General features: G+C 42.0%; 1 protein-coding gene across 1 annotated transcript in view; it reads left to right on the forward strand.

Moving 5' to 3' along the window:
- Positions 1-15,726, forward strand: part of LOC128360911 (scavenger receptor cysteine-rich type 1 protein M130-like) — a 40,191-nt gene extending 24,465 nt beyond the window's left edge. The window contains exons 10-14 of the mRNA XM_053321466.1: positions 9,969-10,274; positions 10,418-10,702; positions 11,636-11,965; positions 15,008-15,093; positions 15,203-15,726. Of these exons, the coding sequence (XP_053177441.1) occupies positions 9,969-10,274; positions 10,418-10,702; positions 11,636-11,965; positions 15,008-15,093; positions 15,203-15,406 (1,211 nt within the window). The 3' untranslated portion in view covers positions 15,407-15,726. The remainder of the gene's footprint in view (positions 1-9,968; positions 10,275-10,417; positions 10,703-11,635; positions 11,966-15,007; positions 15,094-15,202) is intronic.
- Positions 15,727-20,452: the final 4,726 nt, after the last annotated feature.

Here is a 20,452-nt window from a genome sequence, read left to right on the forward strand (position 1 = left end):
GGAAGTCACTTACTTCATTCTTTCACTAATTACTCCCGTATTCATAAGTATTTACACCTGAAATTGACAAAGCTGAGACATAAGACCTTGGTGATGCTACATTCTCCGACCGAGACACAGCCCGACATGCGTGGGGGCGCGAGGGCCCCTTCATCACTGCTTGCAGTTTTAATTTAAAGTGTATTTTTAAACATTACAGAAGGTTGATGAGTCTACATTTTAAACATAGATCATCTTTTTTATCTTATTTATCTTTTTTTAACCTGTTTTACCTGAAAGGTCAGAGCAATGGATCACAGATAACCTTGATCTGCAGATCATAATGTGTTTTTAAATCAATCCCTTTGATAGAACAATGAATTACAGCATTTTAACTCAGCACCTTTATCTTTTCCTTTTACACACATGTTAAATGTGTTTTAACTAGTGGTGGGCATAAATTATTTTTTTTAATCTAGATTAATTTCACTGTAATCTTGAAATTATTCTAGATTAATCTAGATTAAAATGGCTCATTTGAATTCTGCCGAAGGCATTGAGAACATGTGTGCTATCCAAGTAATGACTAAAAGTACGTTTTTGAGAACGGGTTTCTGAAGCCAGGTGGCGCATTAGACCAGGGGCTCATCTCCTGTTTCCACAATGCATCATAAACTGCTTGAGAAACGAGGCCGGCTCTATGATGTGTACACATGATGCCCCCTTCACATTTCTGACTGCCCCCTCATATATGCCTGCCTAGAACTGGCCCTGTTGAGAAAGCTGTTGTATGATAACTGGTGATGAAAATCATGTTCAATAAGATGTACTTGTGTTTATTAACTGTTTATTCAGTTAAACATGAATTTTGAACTGTCGGCCTACATAAGAGGTCGTGATGAACTGTTTACAGTCAGTAGCTTTGTGTCAATCAGTCCAAGCTCTATTTCTCCTTTCTTCCACCAGTCACTCAGGCAGACCAGCACCAGTCACTCAGGCAGACCAGCACCAGTACAGACTGGCACCAGTCACTCAGGCAGACCAGCACCAGTCACTCAGGCAGACCAGCACCAGTCACTCAGGCAGACCGGCACCAGTCACTCAGGCAGACCAGAACCAGTCACTCAGGCAGACCAGCACCAGTCACTCAGGTAGACCGGCACCAGTCACTCAGGCAGACCGGCACCAATCACTCAGGCAGACCAGCACCAGTCACTCAGGCAGACCGGCACCAGTCACTCAGGCAGACCGGCACCAGTCACTCAGGCAAACCAGAACGAGTCACTCAGGCAGACCAGCACCAGTCACTCAGGCAGACCAGCACCAGTCACTCAGGCAGACCAGCACCAGTCACTCAGGCAGACCAGCTTGTTCAGATCTCCGCGCTACCACTACATCGGCGCTAAAATATTGTAACGAACTGGGCATGTCACTGTTTTCTGTTTTATAAATTGAGAGTTTAAGCCAGATTCTGTTCTGTTCAGTTAAAGTGCTGGTTTTTCCAAGTGTCTGTGAACTCGTCTTGAGAGTGAGACTTGCAGCTAGCGTGTAGATGTGTTTGTTGTTGTTAGCCTCGGCAGCACGTGTGTGGCTAGTGAGCTACTGATGTTAGGTTTTTGTTGTTTTGGCGTTGGCTACGGCCCACAGTAGGCTGTGTAACAGTCAAGAATAAAAAGCTAAACCGGCTAACGTCTCGGCGTGTGGTTATTGAGGGACTGTCGTGGCTTTCCTTCTGACTTTCAAAAGCCACATGAGAGGGTGAGGGGAGGTATTCGTACTGGAAAGAATTAGGCGTTTTCTTGTTTTCAAAAAAGGTTTACTTGTGAAAAATAAACAAACAATATACATCCATTTCTTCCATTTACTTTCTGTTCTTTCCGTTCTTTCCGTTCTTTCCTTTCTTTCCGTAGAAAAACTGTCTCCAGCTCGCCGCTCTCATCTAGACTGAGGCGGTCTGTGATGTCATCTACCTTATATTAACACTGTTGACCAGCAGATGGCAGAATAACATGCAGTCCTATAAATTAAATAAACTTAGAAATATAAATTACCATCTAGGTTTTTAACTATGCATTATGGCTCCTACATATCCGGCCCCTAATGATTAAGCAGGAAGATTAAGCATTATCAAATTAACTCAAATACAGAGCCATAAACTGAAACAACCATGATATTACATTAAACTATATAAGTAATCAAACTTCAATAAAGCATTGTCTCAAACTCTTATGTATCAGTCCTTTTTCTTCACATTTTTTCATTATGTGATCTTCTTGTCTTCACATTGCTTCTTGCAGCAAACACAGTTTATTTACTGGTCTCTCCAGAGTGGTGTTCTTGGTGTGTACTTTCACTCGGCGAACTGTTCCACTGGCATCAGGCATGGTTTGGAGAATCCTTCCCATTATCCATGTGTTACGTGGAGCTGAACTGTCGACGAGTAACACCACATCTCCAGGTTTGAAGTTTCTCCTCAACTGCGACCACTTCTGGCGTTCTTGGAGGAGAGGCAGATATTCACGAGTCCACCTTGTCCAAAACAGGTCGGCAAGATATTGCACTTGCCTCCATCGTCTTCTGGCATACTGATCATCTTTGTTGAATGTTCCCAGTGGCATACTGGGCTGCACTTTCATCAGTAGCAAATGATTAGGTGTCAAGGGTTCAATATCATTTGGATCATCAGAAATGCTTGTGATTGGCCGATTATTTATGATATTTTCCACCTCACACATGAGGGTTTGAAGACTGTCATCTGTGAGAGTCTGTTCTTTCACCAAAGCAGCAAGGATTTTCCGTACAGTGCGGATTTGCCGCTCCCAAACTCCTCCTTGATGAGAGGCGGCAGGGCTGTTGAAGATCCATTTTATGCCCTTCTTCTGCATAGTCTTTTCAATGTTTGTCTGGTCCAAGTTTTTGATAGCTTCTCTTAGTTCCTTTTCTGCACCAACAAAATTTGTGCCGTTATCAGAGCGCATTATTTCAATCTGGCCTCTTCTACTTATGAAACGGCGCAAAGCGTTGATGTAAGAGCTGGTATCAAGACTGTCTGCTACTTCTATGTGTACTGCCCTAATGGTGAGGCATGTAAACATTACACCATAGCGTTTGACAGTTCCCCGGCCCCGTTTCACATCAAAAGGTCCGAAGTAATCAACGCCTACATTCGTGAAAGGCGGTTTGTCTGGCAAAAGACGATCCTTCGGGAGATTTGCCATTTTTTGCTCTCCAACTTGACCTCGTAGTCTCCTGCAGACTGTACACTCTCATATGAGTTTCCTGATGGCCGAGGATACTTGAGGTATCCAAAATCTTTGTCTTAGTTGTGACATCATATAATTGCGTCCACAATGACCAATTTTTCTGTGAACATCTTGCAGGATCAGAGTGGCAGCTCTGGAGTGTTTTGAGAGAATAACTGGATGTTTTGCATCCTGTGGCATAGCAGAGCTGCTCAACCGGCCTCCTACTCTCAGGATGTTCTCATTCCAAACCGGGTCAAGCTTGTATAGCTGACTATTTCTCTTCACAGGCAACTTATTTTGAAGAGCATTCACTTCTTCAGGAAACCATTGGTTTTGACTGTGTCTGATGATTTCTGATTCTGCAGCCATCAGCTCATCCAAGGTTAATGTTTTCTTTTCCATGACAGATTTGTAATTGTTCATGTTTTGATGCACAAACAATTTCTGTTTCTCAGGATCCTTTTCTGTCTGCTGAATAGAGTGTTGCAACTCTTTTCGTTTCTCTTTCAGGTGTATCAATGTTCCTTTAACTCTCAGAAGCCATGTAACTGCTCTTTTCAGTCTGTCCCAGCTGGAATAATACTGGAGCAATTTGTTCACAGGATCAGACTTTTCTTCAGCACTGATGACATTCGCTGTGATGGTTTTCACTTCCGGATCATTTTGCAGGCTTTGACTTACATTGTCCAGTCTCTCTGGCCATTCACTCTCTGGCTGTAACAGAAACTGTGGCCCTTTTATCCATGTTTCTCCTTGGATCAAGCTCTTCACTTTCATTCCTCTTGTGGCCTGGTCAGCAGGATTTTCTGACGTTCTGATGTATCGCCACTGTTGTGGTTTGGTCGCTTCTCGTATGAGAGTAATCCTGTTTGCCACAAAGGTCTTGAAGTGAGCTGTTTCATTGTTGATGTATCTAAGGACCGTTGTACTGTCCGTCCAAAAAAGAGATGGCTGAAGTGGAATTTGCATTTCCTCTCGCAGCATCTTGTCCACTTTAACTGCAATGACCGCTGCAGTTAACTCGAGTCTTGGAATTGTGATTTGTTTAAGTGGTCCAACTCTAGACTTTCCAAACACAAAAGCACAATGGATTCTTCCCTGATGATTCACTAGCACAAGATAAGACACTACGCCATAGGCGATTTCACTTGCATCAGTGAAATGATGCAGCCGTGCTTCTGATGTTTCTCCAAAATCCAGGGGCTTAACACATCGGTGTATGCTGAAGTCTGAGAGGTGAGTGAGATCTTCCAACCACTTACACCACTGATCAACTTTCCATCCACTTACTACTTCATCCCATCCTTGCTTTTCTTTGCACAGATCTCTCAACAGAAGCTTAGCAGGAAGCACCACTGGCGCCAGGAAGCCAAGAGGGTCGTAGATGGAGTTTACGACGGACAGAATTCCTCTTCTGGTCATTGGCTTGTCCTGTAGCTGGATCCTGTAGGTGAATGAATCATCTTCTGTGCACCAATGTACACCGAGAGCTCTTTCAACGGGCAGAGCATCATGAGTGAGATCAAGATCTTTAAGCTCACTGGTTCGGTGTTCTTCAGGAATGGATGATAGAACCTTTCTGCTGTTGCTCACCCATTTTGTCAGGTTAAAACCTCCTTCTGCACACAGGTCTCGCAGGTTCTTTACCAAGGCAACAGCTTTTTCTTCTGATCTCACAGATGTTAAACAATCGTCCATATAAAAATTATGTTGAACTGTTTCAACAACTTCTGGAGCAGCTGTGTCTTTTCTATCTTCGGCTGTTCTACGCAGAGCATAACAAGCAACACTAGGGGAGGAGGTAGCACCGAACAGGTGGACCACCATGCGATACTCCTTCAATGGTGCTTGCAGGTTGCCCTCCGGCCACCACAAAAATCTCAGCAGGTTGGCATCTGCTTCAGGAACTCTCACCTGATAGAACATTGATTCTATATCAGCCATCATCGCTATTGGCTCTTCACGGAATCTGACTAAGACACCAATAAGCGAGTTGGTGAGGTCAGGGCCTTGCAGTAATGCACCATTCAGGGATACTTCTTGATACGTGGCGGTGCAGTCAAAGACCACACGAATCTTCTTTTTCTTGGGGTGATAGACCCCATGGTGAGGGACATACCAGACTTTGTTGTCATTCTGGTTAAGCTGCTCCTGAGGGACTTCAACAGCATAGCCCTTGTCGAGTAGACTGTGCATGAACCCCTTGTAGTCTTCAAGAAAAACTTCATTTTTCTGTAGTTTTCTTTTTATACTAGCAGCTCGCTGTTCTGCTATACAGCGGTTGTTGGGCATTTTCACAGTGTCACACTTTAAAGGGAGACCCACACAGTAATGTCCATCTTCATATTTTGTTGTTCTTTGCACTGCCAGCATAAACTGTTTGTCCTCCTGAGACAACTCTTCCTTGTCGTCGTAGCAACGTTCAGGAAAGTCTGTGTTATATTGCTGGACCAGTAGCTGTTCTATTTCTGCCACGGAGACTCTGTTCACACTGTAGTGAGGTGTATTCTCCATGGATTTGCTCTCACTGTTTACAGGTCCACAAACCATCCAACCCAGAACTGTTTTAATGGCATATGGTCCATCATCTTGACTGTTAATTACATGCCATGGTTCCATTGCCTTCGAGTTGTTGGCTCCTATAAGCAGATCCACATTGGCATCAATGTGTGGCAAGTTCACTTCACTCAGATATGGCCATTTTTTCAGATGTTGTTGTCTGGGGATGTTTTCTCTCTGAACAGGAATGTTGTTATGTGTGAAAACCTTTGGAAAATGTAGATATTCTGTGTTTTCCAACCCACATACTTCCAGGTCTGAGAGCATGCAACTGTTCATCAGCTTTTGTCCATCCGGTTTGTCTTGACTCATCGTGCTCAACAGGATTTGAGTTGACTTTCCCTTTATGTTCAGTTTCCTTTGCAGCTCCTGTGTACAGAAAGTGGCGGTGCTGCCAGGGTCCATGAAGGCGTATGTCTCGATAGACTTTCCACCTTTCCGAGACCGCACTTTCACTGGAACAATAGACAACAAACAGTCAACTTCTCCGGCCCCAGTATAGCCAACTATTTCTTGAGCTGTAGACTTCTGAGCGCCTGAGATCTCGTCACTTGTAGTGTTATCATCTTTCGTTGACGTATTTGTACTCTCTTTGCCTTCTTTGTCCACATGAAGAATGTCTGGGTGTCTCTGTGAGCACTGCTTGCACACCATTCTTTTCTTGCAGGTCTTGCTAAGATGGCCTGGTGTCAAGCATCCAAAACACAACCCCTTCATCTTCAAAAAATCAACACGATCTTTGTGGGTTAGCTCTTTAAACTTTATGCAGAATTCAAACATGTGATTCTTGTGGCAGAAGAGACACGGTGTTTCAAAGGCATTTGCTGCTTTAAAGGAGGTGGTCGGTCTTACCATTGCATCTGTCTTTTTCTTCTCCACAGACATGTTAGTGGCAAAAGTACTTCCTTTCTGTCCACTTCTGGTAAAAGGTTTCTCCTTTTCTTTGTTTTTTCCTGAAGCGGATGTGCGACTGTCTTGGAGGTCTCCAAACAGTGGATCCATTGCTATTTTTGCTTGACGGTCGATGAACATAACCAAGTCAGCAAATCTTGCTCTGAATCCTCTCTTTTCCAGGATCTCATATGCCACGTTCCGCCATTTTTCTTTCATCTTATATGGCAGTTTGGATACCACTATTTTCATATTTGTCGGGTTATCCATCTCCTCCATAAACTCGACATCTTCCATTGTATTACGGCAACCAGTCAAAAACACAGCATATGCATTGAGTGATTTTCCGTCTTCAGATCTGATCTGTGGCCACTTCAAAGCTTTGTTGATGTAAGCACTGGCTATCATTAGCTCATCACCATAATGCTTCTGAAGCAGTCACTTTGCTTCTGTGAACCCTCTGCGCGGTGGCATATGTTCGCAGCTTCGCACCAGCTCTTGTGGTTCTCCTGCAGTGTACTGTTGCAAATAATACAGCTTGTCTTGATCATTATCAGTTCTCTGTTCAATAGCCTGTTCAAAGGCTCTAATAAACGATCTGTAGGTAAGTGGATCACCTCTGAACACTGCAACATCTTTAATTGGTAGCTGAGCTTGTTTCTGTTGAGTAACCAACATCTCTGTGATCATATTCTGTTTTTGCATTACTTGGAGAATGCCATCACTGTTTTTGTCACGCTCTTGTCTGTCAGTGTTGTCCGTGTGTCTTGTCCTACCAACCTGTGGCTCCGTGTGAAACAGTCTGGAAGGAATCTTCATTTCAGCTGCAGGCTGGTTTGTGAGTGAAGATGGTCTCCTTTCACTTTTCTTTCGTTGGACTCCACTTGTTACATGTGAGCGGACATAGCTATTCATGCCATCTTCAGATCTCTCATACTCCTTTAAAACTTTTACTGTAGCTCGTTTCTCTGCAATAGCTGCTTCTAAATTCAATTTTTCCAGCTTGGCTCTGATGCGTGCTTCTTCCATCTCAAGCTCTTGCTTTTGACTCAAAACTGCAGCACGTTCTACAAGTCCAGCTAACTTTGCTTCTTCAGCAGCACGAGCTGATGATGTTCTGGAGGATGTGACAGATGTGCGTCCCAAAAGTGAACTCTTTTTCCCTGACGGTTTAACCGACACTTGTGATGCACTATCTTCAGGAGTCACGTCATCATTTGCATCAACAGCTGACAAATGTTCTTTTTCCTTTTTGCTTTTATGCACAGCATCCATCCATTTTTCAACATTTTTAGCAAACTCAGTGATTGTTTGCATCTTAGGGTCAACCCAACTGGTTTTATCTGCATTCTTCTCTTCCTCTGGCAGAAGATTCCATACTTGGTAAGTAACATCTTCAAACTCAGTGATCAGAGAACGAAAATCATTGTCCATGAACTTTTGCACTTTTTGCAGATTGTCATCCTCACTCATCAAATTTTCAATTTCTCTTGTCTTACCAGTGATCTTGGCTAAAACAGCTCTTCTGAATCCAATGAGTCTGTGCAGCTTATCCTCTAGCGCCCTCTCCGTCAGCTTAATTGGTCTCTTTTTTTCCACTTCTGCCGCATCAATTAACTCCTTTTTCTCGGCCATTCTTCAGCAAAGCAGTGCATAAATTGTGTGCAAATGAGTAAAGAATGTCCACTTTACACATCCAAACGTGTGCAACACAACTTCTGAAAGATGCACAAACTTCAAAGGCTTTCATAAAAGACGAGTTATCCTAATTGCGTGTGGCGCTTCCACTGCGAGGCGAGCTTCATTGACTGCAACTTCACCATCCATGTTCATTCAGATCCGACTTTAAAAGTCATGTTTTCATTCTTTTTCGGAGGTTTCATAGCATCAAGCACATACCATGATGTCGTGTTGCGTCTGGTCTCCAAGCCGTGCGTCGGGCGTCACCTGGATGTCCTCCGGTGGCGAGTTAACGAGCTCGTTGCGCACCCGCGGCTCCGTCTTGTTAATCCTCACAGAGTAGTTTTTCTACTAATGTCGTGACTTTCCTTCTGACTTTCAAAAGCCACATGAGAGGGTGAGGGGAGGTATTCGTACTGGAAAGAATTAGGCGTTTTCTTGTTTTCAAAAAAGGTTTACTTGTGAAAAATAAACAAACAATATACATCCATTTCTTCCTTTTACTTTCTGTTCTTTCCGTTCTTTCCGTTCTTTCCTTTCTTTCCGTAGAAAAACTGTCTCCAGCTCGCCGCTCTCATCTAGACTGAGGCGGTCTGTGACGTCATCTACCTTATATTAACACTGTTGACCAGCAGGTGGCAGAATAACATGCAGTCCTATAAATTAAATAAACTTAGAAATATAAATTACCATCTAGGTTTTTAACTATGCATTATGGCTCCTACAGGGACGTTACAATATCAAGGTGAAAGTCATCATAGCTTGGGCGCGCAGGTGGTCGAGTGGTTAGAGCGCATACCATATACGCAGCCGACACTGGTTCGAATCCCGATCGGAGGTCCTTTGCTGCATGTCACCCCCCCCCCCTCTCTCTCTCCCATGTTTCCTGTCTATCTACTGATAAATAAAGGCGTCTATGCCAACAAAATCTTAAAAAAAAAGAAAGTCATCATAGCTTGCCTAGTATAGACCCAGCTCCCAACCCAAATTTAAGAATAGATTAACGACGATATTTTTTAAATCTCCCAATAAGAGTCTCACATTAATGCAGCACGTTAAAGCCTATAACGGCCCACCACTAGTTTTAACTCATATTGTTTCCATTCATTCATTCAGAATTACAGCATTCTTATAACCATTACACTGACACAGCTGGAACAAGCAGCATGTGATTGGCACTGCTGTTCATAGAGACAGGAGACTGTTAGATGCTTTCAAATTCATTATTTAAGTAATGAACTGTTAGCTGTGCATTATTTGCATGTTATTTATCTTACCAACATATTCATCAGCATGCAACATCATTGATTAACAGTGGAGACAATCAAACTGTTTTGTTGTCCCTGAAACTTGTGTAGGACAATTTCTTTCCACACAAAACATTTGATCAGGAATTGATAAGAGAATCAATGAAGAACTGGACCAACTAGAAGAATAGATTATTGCATTGGTAACAATAAAATCTCATCAATTCCTGTCCAGAGGCCGAGGCCCGGCTACCAGAGACTCCACAGCTCCAGGAGGGGACCTCCTGAGATGTTTTATATGTGTCATGATATATAAGGTGGTAAATAAAGATCAGTATTAAATATTAAATCCTCTCTCTCTCTCCAGACTCTGTCAGGCTGGTGAATGGGACTAGTCTGTGTTCAGGCAGACTGGAGGTGAAGTCTGAGCAGTCGTGGTCCTCAGTGTGTGAAGCTGACTTTGACCAGCAGGATGCAGAGGTGGTCTGTAGGGAGCTTGGCTGTGGGGCTCCTTCAGTCCTCCAGGGGGCGCTCTATGGAGAAGTGGAGGCTCCAATGTGGACCAAAGAGTTCCAGTGTGGAGGCCATGAGTCTGCTCTCCTGGACTGTAGAAGATCAGACTCAGCTAGAAGAACCTGCTCACCTGGTAAAGCTGTTGGACTCACCTGCTCAGGTAGAAGAGGAGCTGCAGCTTTGATTTGTCTTCATTTCTGTTCTAATGAAACTCACTTTATTCTTTTACTGATGACTCTCTTGTTTCTGTTCTAATGAAACTTACTTTATTCTTTTACTGATGACTCTCTTGTTTCTGTTCAGAGCCTGTCAGGTTGGTGGGAGGAGCCAGTCGCTGTGCAGGTACACTGGAGCTGAAACGGGGAGAGTGGAGACCAGTGAAATACTCTTACTGGACGATGAAAGAAGCAGCTGTTGCCTGCAGAGAATTGGACTGTGGCTCTGCTGTTTCAACAGGAAGCAGAGATGAGTCCTCAGACAGACCTTTATGGTTCATCAGACCTGACTGTCTTCAGTCTGGATCTGCACTGAGGGAATGTGCATTATTACTTCCCTTCTCCTCCTCCATGGTGGAGCTCACCTGCTCAGGTAAGTCCATCAGTGACATCATCTCTGACAGTAATACTCTCCTTCCTCTGTCACAGTGATAGTTGGTGGTTTCCATTGAACTGAACTGTAAACTTATGGAGGATGACGGCTTCCTAAAGGGTAGAGAAGTTAGCTTGTTCCTGGAGGCTCATTGATTCAAACTGAAACAATCTGAACCTTTAATCAACCTGCTGTGGTTCACTCACACACTCTGCAGTTCTCCTGAGCCAGCTCAGTCACATCCACCTTACAAACAACTACATCACAAATGAATATAGTTGTTGGTCTGTGTCTGAACAAAGAAGCAACAGTTTGCTAACAGGTTAAATATCTTCCAATCATTTCTGTAGGAAACTATTGTGTATGCAGTGTTGTATGAATGTCTTATTAACATGTTGATGGTCTCAGATGAATCAAACTGCAGCTGTTTTCTGTCTGATCTGAGGAGTTCTCTGTGCTGTGTGATCATCTCTCAGTGATCAACGTTCATTTATCTCAACAAACAAATGAGGAGAAAACAACATTCAGCTTCTCACAGAAGAAGAAGGATTCATCATCTTGTTCCACACTGAATGTAGACAATGTTCATCCAGGTGCCAGATGGTTTTATTTGTAGTGAAATACACAACAAAAAGACAGTCTAGCATCAGTACTCTCCTGTTGCTTCTACTGTGACTGTGTCCACTATGACTGGGCTAACTTCCTTCAGCAAAGGATCACAGCGCCAGTCACTAACATAACAAACTAATACAACAACACATCTGAAAATAATCTGAGCCCCTAAAATGTCCAGGGTGCCACACCTCTCTGTATTTACAGACCTGCTGCTTCAGCCAATCACCTCTCTGTATTTACAGACCTGCTGCTTCAGCCAATCACCTCTCTGTATTTACAGACCTGCTGCTTCAGCCAATCACCTCTCTGTATTTACAGACCTGCTGCTTCAGCCAATCATCTCTGTGTCTCCTACCATGGACGGGGTCACCGGGGCCCAGCAGCAGGGGTTTCAGGTTCTCCAGGGCTCCAATTTCACCATCAGCTGCTCCGTCCAGCCTCAGTACCCAGGAGGCTCCTTCCAGCTCACCTTCACCTCCTCCAACACAGCATACAACTACACCCAGCCAGCTGTCAGTCACTCCGCTGACTTCCTGTTTCCTGCTGCAGACCCCACCCACCAAGGAAGCTATAGCTGTGTTTATGGCGTCTTTGTTTTTTCTCATAACTTCTCCTCTGAGAGCCGTCTGCTCTCTGTCACTGTCACAGGTAAGCTGAAGCAGAGTGTGAAGCTCAGTCCAACTGAGACGTCACACTGACTTTGTTTCCATGTTTGATAAAAAGTCACGAGCAGCCAGAGCGACCCAGCAACCTACAGAGAGCTGAGTCACAATCTGATGAAGGAGCTGTAAACTGTTTCCTTCCCGACTTCTTTAACATTATTCAACCATAACAACTGTGTTGTAGTGGAAAGTAAAAGTGAAGCCAGATAAGCACTATAATGATAACTAGAAAATTTAGGAATTTCATAAGAAATTGCGTGTGGGAGCTGCAAACTGGCAGACGCATCCCTCGCAAACTGCCAGATGCAGCCGCTGCCACCATTCCTGTTATTGCTACCTTCACTGCAGATTTCTGTTGGAGCAGCAATTATTCAACATTTTGTGGCGCCACCTACAGGTGAAGTTTCATTAAATACCACAAAGGTGTTCAATATCCCCATCTGTACAATTCTGCTGTCATCATAGAAGGTTGACATTAAAAGATATGGAACTTAATAAGTCATATGTTGGTGTTTCACTAATGGCCACAAGGTGGGGCTATTGGCTCCATGTTTCACTATATCGTACACATTGACATGGAGAACTAATGTACCAAGTTTCATTTCATTGAAGACAACAGAACTGTAGGAAAATTGTGTTATAATATTACAGTAGCGCCCCCATTTGGTAAAATTGTATCAAATTTTACATAATGGTACAGTGCCACCATGTGTACAAGATTATCAAATTTTGTGGCGATCCGAATCAGCATTGAAGAGTTATTGATTGTTAAATGCATCAGGCCACGCCCCCAAAAGTTTGCTAACCAATTACGGACAAACGGTAAGGGTTACCAAAAAATGAAGATAATAGCTGTGTTCGGGGTCCTCTAAACATGTTGTGTACCAAGTTTGATGAAGATTGGAAAAATGTGCCAAAAGTAGTAAAAAATGTATTTTTCAAAAAAATCAAAATGGCGGAAACATTTTCTAGACGCAAATGGGCGTGGCCTATATCAGTCTACTTGGTACCATCCAAGGAACACACTGTGCAAAGATTGTTTGAATACGCCTTACGGTTCATGAGTTATAAGCCAAAATGTAAAACATGTAATAACTGACCACATGGTGGCGCTACAGATCATTCTTTACAATGTGTGAAGCATTTGCTCATGGGCCACCTGTAGTTGAAGTTTGAACACTTTAGCACTTTTACTTCTTGAGATATGAGCTTTCAAACATCGCTCCCATTGACTTTCCATTATAAATTTTAATGTTTTAAAAAATTATATAAAATCAATGGAATATGTTAGAGATATGAAAAGTAATAGCACACATCTCCTTATGGATATGTACAATTTGACATTGAAACGAAGTTGATATGACAAATCGTGTAGGACTAGTTACGCTACGAAAAACGGCGAAATAATAAACTAGAAAATTTAGCAATTTCATAAGAAATTGCGTGTGGGAGCTGCAAACTGGCAGACGCATCCCTCGCAAACTGCCAGATGCAGCCGCTGCCACCATTCCTGTTATTGCTACCTTCACTGCAGATTTCTGTTGGAGCAGCAATTATTCAACATTTTGTGGCGCCACCTACAGGTGAAGTTTCATTAAATACCACAAAGGTGTTCAATATCCCCATCTGTACAATTCTGCTGTCATTATAGAAGGTTGACATTAAAAGATATGGAACTTTATAAGTCATATGTTGGTGTTTCACTAATGGCCACAAGGTGGGGCTATTGGCTCCATGTTTCACTATATCGTACACATTGACATGGAGAACTAATGTACCAAGTTTCATTTCATTGAAGACAACAGAACTGTAGGAATATTGTGTTATAATATTACAGTAGCGCCCCCATTTGGTAAAATTGTATCAAATTTTACATAATGGTACAGTGCCACCATGTGTACAAGATTATCAAATTTTGTGGCGATCCGAATCAGCATTGAAGAGTTATTGATCGTTAAATGCATCATGCCACGCCCCCAAACGTTTGCTAACCAATTACGGACAAACGGTAAGGGTTACCAAAAAACGAAGATAATAGCTGTGTTCGGGGTCCTCTAAACATGTTGTGTACCAAGTTTGGTGAAGATTGGATGAAAAATTTGCCAAAAGTAGTAAAAAATGTATTTTTCAAAACAATCAAAATGGCGGAAAAATTTTCTAGACGCAAATGGGCGTGGCCTATATCAGTCTACTTGGTACCATCCAAGGAACACACTGTACAAAGATTGTTTGAATACGCCTTACGGTTCATGAGTTATAAGCCAAAATGTAAAACATGTAATAACTGACCACATGGTGGCGCTACAGATCATTCTTTACAATATGTGAAGCATTTGCTCATGGGCCACCTGTAGTTGAAGTTTGAACACTTTAGCACTTTTACTTCTTGAGATATGAGCTTTCAAACATCGCTCCCATTGACTTTCCATTATAAATTTTAATGTTTTAAAAAATTATATAAAATCAATGGAATATGTTAGAGATATGAAAAGTAATAGCACACATCTCCTTATGGATATGTACAATTTGACATTGAAACAAAGTTGATATGACAAATCGTGTAGGACTAGTTACGCTACGAAAAACGGCGAAATAATAATAAATAAATAAATATATAAAGAGCGAAGATAATATAGTGTGGGAGCTTTGCAGCTCCCACACAATAAACAGGGTTTACATGATGAACTCAGAGCTTCACCAGGATCACATCTGATTTAACTGCATGTAAAGATGTTGACTGTTAACAATCAGTTGAATCATTTTAAGCAGACAGGAGCTTTAAGGAGAGAATCAGCAGACTTTCATTCATTCTTTCAAAGCAGCTGTGAACACATGAGTGGTTTTTGTTGAACATCTTCAGCATACAGAGAGGATCAGATGAACTTATTCTCTAAGAGCTGAATCAACAAGCTGCTTCAGGCTTCACTGATTTTAGGAGATTTAACGTCACTAAAGTTTCTGTTTGATGGGAGCTGTTGTCCTCATGATGTCATGTGATCTAATGTGATGACTGAATGTGTCTCATCAGATCCAAAAGGTTTTATCATCAGACTGGTCGTCGTCCTGCTGGTGGCTCTGCTGCTGTCTAACACTGCCGTCTATTTCATCCTGAAGGTACTGAACATGTTTGTTTAGAGGACTGGTTGAAATGAAGCACTCAGCCTGTTTATACTGCAGAGAGAGTGATGCAGTCACTTAGATCTGTGTTGTCATGTCTCTCCAGGCCAGCAGGGGGCAGAAGTCAGACCCACAGGAAAACATTGAGCTGGATTATTATAACCTGGGTGTTTCCAGAGCTGAAGGAGAACCGACTGGAGAGGAAGGAGAGCCGGCTGGAGAGGAAGGAGAGCCGGCTGGAGAGGAAGGAGAGCCGACTGGAGAGGAAGGAGAGCCGGCTGGAGAGGAAGGAGCTCGGGGAGCAGAGTAGGACCTCCGAGGAGCCACACAAACCCTCTGAAGAAGAAAATCACGTTTGGTTTCATCTCTCCTCTCAGTCTGACAGGTTTTTGCAGCTCAGCACGGCGAGGAATGACGTCCATATTGATCGATTCCACAGCTTCTGATTTCCATCCAGCACCAACGCTCAGTGCCAAAACAGGAAGTAGTAAGACCTTAAAACCACTAGAAGAAGAGCAGAGAGGAGATCTGATTGGACCATTTGTAACATAATTATCTGTATATAATTATAGTTTGACAGAATATTAATCGCTTGTGTGAACAGCTTTAACATTTTTACTTAACCCTTTACATACTGTTCATATTCTCTCCTCACAGTTTGTTCTCCTCATAAAAAGCTTAACAGCTCCTATCACACAATATCATGTCCTTTTTTACCTCAGACATGAAAATATAACATAGCAATAATGATGTAAATGTATTTTATATGTAAAGGTAAAATGAGCAGAGCTTTCTGGAAGTGTGGGGTTTATTGTAGAACCATTAGAGTCATCAGTCTTCACTGCTACATCATAAAAAGACATCCTCATAACTACTATCTTATTAAAACTATTAACTATTCATTTCACTAAAACACATGGACATAGATACGGAGATAATCTGACCCAGAACAGCCTCAATGGACAAACATTAGTAGCATCTATACAAAAATATGGCGTTTAAAATATTTTCATTTTCGTGCATTTTGGACCATTTTAGCAAAAGTCATCAAATTTCAGAATAAAAGACATTTGCAGTGTTTTTACAAGCTGTTAAATGTCAAAACGGGTCAAATTTGACAGAATGTAAGAATTGAATATTTACATGAATCCAGAGTTTTATGATCTCATCTGGATAAATGTTGAGTCAAGAAATCATTTAAAAATCTATCCGCATGTTTGATGAGTTTATATCTTTGTTTCTTCTCTTCCTTTTATAGACTATATAATAATTATTCAGCTTAGATGTGTTATTGAGTTATTGGACTTTTTGAGTTAATGTAACCGAACAAAAGGAAATATTATTTAGTGAAATGAAGTGTTTTATCTTTGTTCTGCTGTTTCCAATAAATAAATGTGATGTTTGACAGAATTAAATGTTTGTTCAGCCTTCATTTATTGTATGTGATCAGTTCCTTGGCTGTCTCCTCTGGCTCCACATGCAGAGAGTGAAACTGCTGACGTTGCGTTTCCTTGTTGATGTCATAGTTTTGGAAGATAGCAGACTTAACATGATCATAATTCATTGATTTCTCAACATTCATATGTACATAAGCACTTCTAGCCTTTCCTGTTAACAATGGAATCAGGTGGAAAGCCCAGTCTGATGTTGGCCACCTGCAGGTCAGTGCTATGCGTTCAAAAGTGATTAGAAAGTGTTCAATGTCATCTTCATCTGTCATTTTTTGCAATTTTGGTTTTATAACACAGCGAGAGGTAACATAAAAGGAGTCACCTGGCTGGGGATTTTCTGGTGGATGCGCAGCATAGCCTGCGTCCTCCTGAGTCCTCTCCAGGTGTCGGCCTTTGGCTGGGAGAAGTTCGTGCCTCTACCTCCAACTGAAGGAGGCTAAACTGATGTTGTAGGGCCTTAAATCTTTAGTCCTGCCGTGTAAAATCTTTATCCCATTGGGCCTCTCGGGCCTTCTGCTGCACCATCTGGGCCCGAAGAACATTTACCAGATCTGAGAGTGTAGGCTCCCTGTTCTCTTCACCCTCAATGCCAGCTGCATCAGCAGCAGCTCCACACTCTTCACCCTCATTGTCTGTTTGGCCCTCTCAATCAAATCACCAGTGTCCTAACTGAATGATCCCACCACTGCCACCAATTGTCATGGACCAAACAGGTAGACCGGTGTAAAAAGGAAACATTTTTAATTAAAGTAGACCAAAAATCCAAAAAGTTTACAAGTAATTATCAAATAACTAGAATAAGGGCCCAAGAACCCGAGGTCAAATAAACAATAAGGAAACTAAGCCTCCAACGTAAGGCAACACAATCAAAACTAACCTAATAAACAAATGAAATATACACTTATATACAAGTGGACTAGTCCAATACAGACACATAAGGGGGACACTGACCAACAATTAAATCCTCAAATCATCTATATTAAACTAAATTAACGAAGTGGTAACTATCTACCACATATATATATATAATATTTCAAATAAATAGTCCATTGACAAATCAAACAGAAACTTTAGGTGCTGGTGTTTTTCCAGCCTTCCCATTTTCTCCATCTTCAAGATGGCTGCTTCCCACTTCCTGTGGGCGGGCCATAGGAGGTTCCCTTTCCCACCCTTTGCCAAGAGCTCAGGAGAACAAAGAAATTAATTACCCACAACAAAAAGACCAAAAGACAGAATGTTAAGCAAGTTGAACCCAAAGTAGAAAACAAAACCTGTCTAATAAAATAAATTGTAATTTGTGAAAGCAAAAGACCATGTGTTATGTATTTATCTGAAAATGTTTGTGTAAAGAAAAAGTAAGCAAAATTACTAACACTGAAGCGGCCGCCACAGTTTATTAAAACTATTTATTCCTATTTTGTTCTATTTTGGTTCAATGAATCCTGTTTGTGGTTTCTCTATCCCACAGCTGGTTCGCTTAACTCTTTTCTTTCTTTTCTGAACCAAAACAAATAAAATGCTAATAAAATAATAACAATAACAGTAATACCACAACATTTAATTATCAATAAAAACAAAACAAATCATCAAACTCTGACAGGCCGAAGAGGAACAGGCCCTGTAACCACAAAGCCTGGAAAATCATCATTACACATCTCATCTTTCTTTTTTTCAAAATCACTACAACAGTTTTTCTACATTTACAAAATATCATTTGATTTTTATTTTATTTTAACAAAATAAACAAAATAAAACTTACATTCTTCCTTTAACATCAAGACATTGCTTAATCCTCCTGCTGTGCTCCCGGGTCAAATTGACCCTATCTCTTTTGACTGTTCCTTCCTTCCTTCCTCTCTTCCTTCCTTCCTTCCTTCCTCCCTCTTTTCCTCCCTTCCTTCCTTCCTTCCTTCTTTCCTCCTTTCCTCCTTTCCTCCCTTCCTTCCTTCCTTCCTTCTCTCCTTCTTCCTCACTTCCTTCCTCTTTCCTCCCTTCCTTCCTTCCTTCCTTCCTCCCTCTTTTCCTCCCTTCCTTCCTTCCTTCTTTCCTCCTTTCCTCCCTTCCTTCCTTCTCTCCTTCTTTCTCACTTTCTTCCTCTTTCCTCCCTTCCTTCCTTCCTTCCTCATTTCCTTCCTTCCTTCCTTCCTTCCTCTTTTCCTCCCTCCCTTCCTTCCTTCTTTCCTCCTTTCCTCCCTTCCTCCCTTCCTTCCTTCCTTCTCTCCTTCTTTCTCACTTCCTTCCTCTTTCCTCCCTTCCTTCCTCATTTCCTTCCTTCCTTCCTTCCTCCCTCTTTTCCTCCCTTCCTTCCTTCCTTCTTTCCTCCTTTCCTCCCTTCCTTCCTTCCTTCTTTCTTTCCTCCTTTCCTCCCTTCCTTCGTTCCTTCCTCATTTCCTTCTTTTCCCACTTCCTTCCTTCCTCTTTCCTCCTTTCCTTTGTTCCTTTCTCATTTTATTCATTCCTTCCTTCCTTCCTTCCTTCCTTCCTTTCTTCCTTCCTTGACCTGAGCACAACAGGAGGGTTAACATTAAGCAGTAGACAGACAGGAAACATGGGAGAGAGAGGGGGGGTGACATGCAGCAAAGGACCTCCGATCAGGATTCAAACCAGGGTCGGCTGCGTATATGGCTCTAACCACTCGACCATCTGCGTGGAGCATATTGGACTCTTGATGATGCTCCCTTAAATAACAGTGACATGTGCGCCAGTGACTTTAGACCTGCTTTTGGGTCAGTAGCGCGCCACCAATGCGCCTGACCAACACGCCCATAGGTGCACAGACTGGTGCAAGTGCATTTGCCATTTAGACAACGCAAGATGGGACCCTTAGACTCATCGCAGTCATTAAACAGGTTTGTAACGGTCCCGAAACACAAGCTTATGCAGCAATGAGATTAATTTAGCTCTGCCCAGAAGAACAACCTCTTACTATCTGTTGATCTAACACTGTAGATTTGATGTGAGTGGTGTGTGGCGTTCAAAGCTGGTAAGGAAACGATCTGATGCGGTTCTGAAGTGAGCATTGTCCTGATCATCCAGCTTTTTATCATCATCATTCATTATTTGATCCTGATTATAAAATGCATATTATAATACAGTAACACAGAACACAGGATGTATTACTCTGGCATTAATATGACTTCAGCTTGATCCATTAAAACCTGAAAATGATGAACATGATCAAACATAACACATTGTTGTTGTTCCTTTGAGTTTTAATGGTGATCATTTAGAAAATAAATATTTCTTTATGTGCAGAACGGGGGTACCCATTTATGTTGTGTACTATATTTATTAGCATGGCCCTATGTTGGCTTTTACAGTGTGTGAAGTTGCCTCACTCACTTACTGACTCTTATTTTGAAACCTCTCATTTTTGTTGTCACATGTATCAGTAATAACTGCTGTGCTGTCTGCTTGGATGGTTTTTAGTGAACACTAATATTACCATCATCTTCATCCATACACTGCCTTCAGATGATTTCATCCACTGTATCATTGTCTTGTGATTTATGAGTGCAGCAATATTTCAGCTCTTGGTTTGATGAAGTGTAGGCAGACCAGGGGCCTGATTCAGGAAGCAGGGGGGCTAATCCAGCCTTTAATATAATATAATATATTATAATTAGGGCTGTCAAACGATTAATTTTTTAATCGTGATTAATCGCAGAATTTCCATAGTTAATCTTGATTAATGGCGTTTTGAATTGCATGTTTAAAATCCTGTTATTTTCCATTTGAAGGCAGTTTTAAGCCCATAATGTAAAGCATTTCTTACCAGAGTGTCTTAACTGGGAATCAATCACGGCTCTGCTGCGACTCCCACACTCCAAAATGGTCCTTTGGTGGAGCTGAGGCTGGCTTGGCTGCACCTGGGTGTTTAGCGTGGAGGTGCTAACTCAAACTCC

Source organism: Scomber japonicus, chromosome 6, assembly GCF_027409825.1.
Source record: "Scomber japonicus isolate fScoJap1 chromosome 6, fScoJap1.pri, whole genome shotgun sequence".
Taxonomy (NCBI): Eukaryota; Metazoa; Chordata; class Actinopteri; order Scombriformes; family Scombridae; genus Scomber; species Scomber japonicus.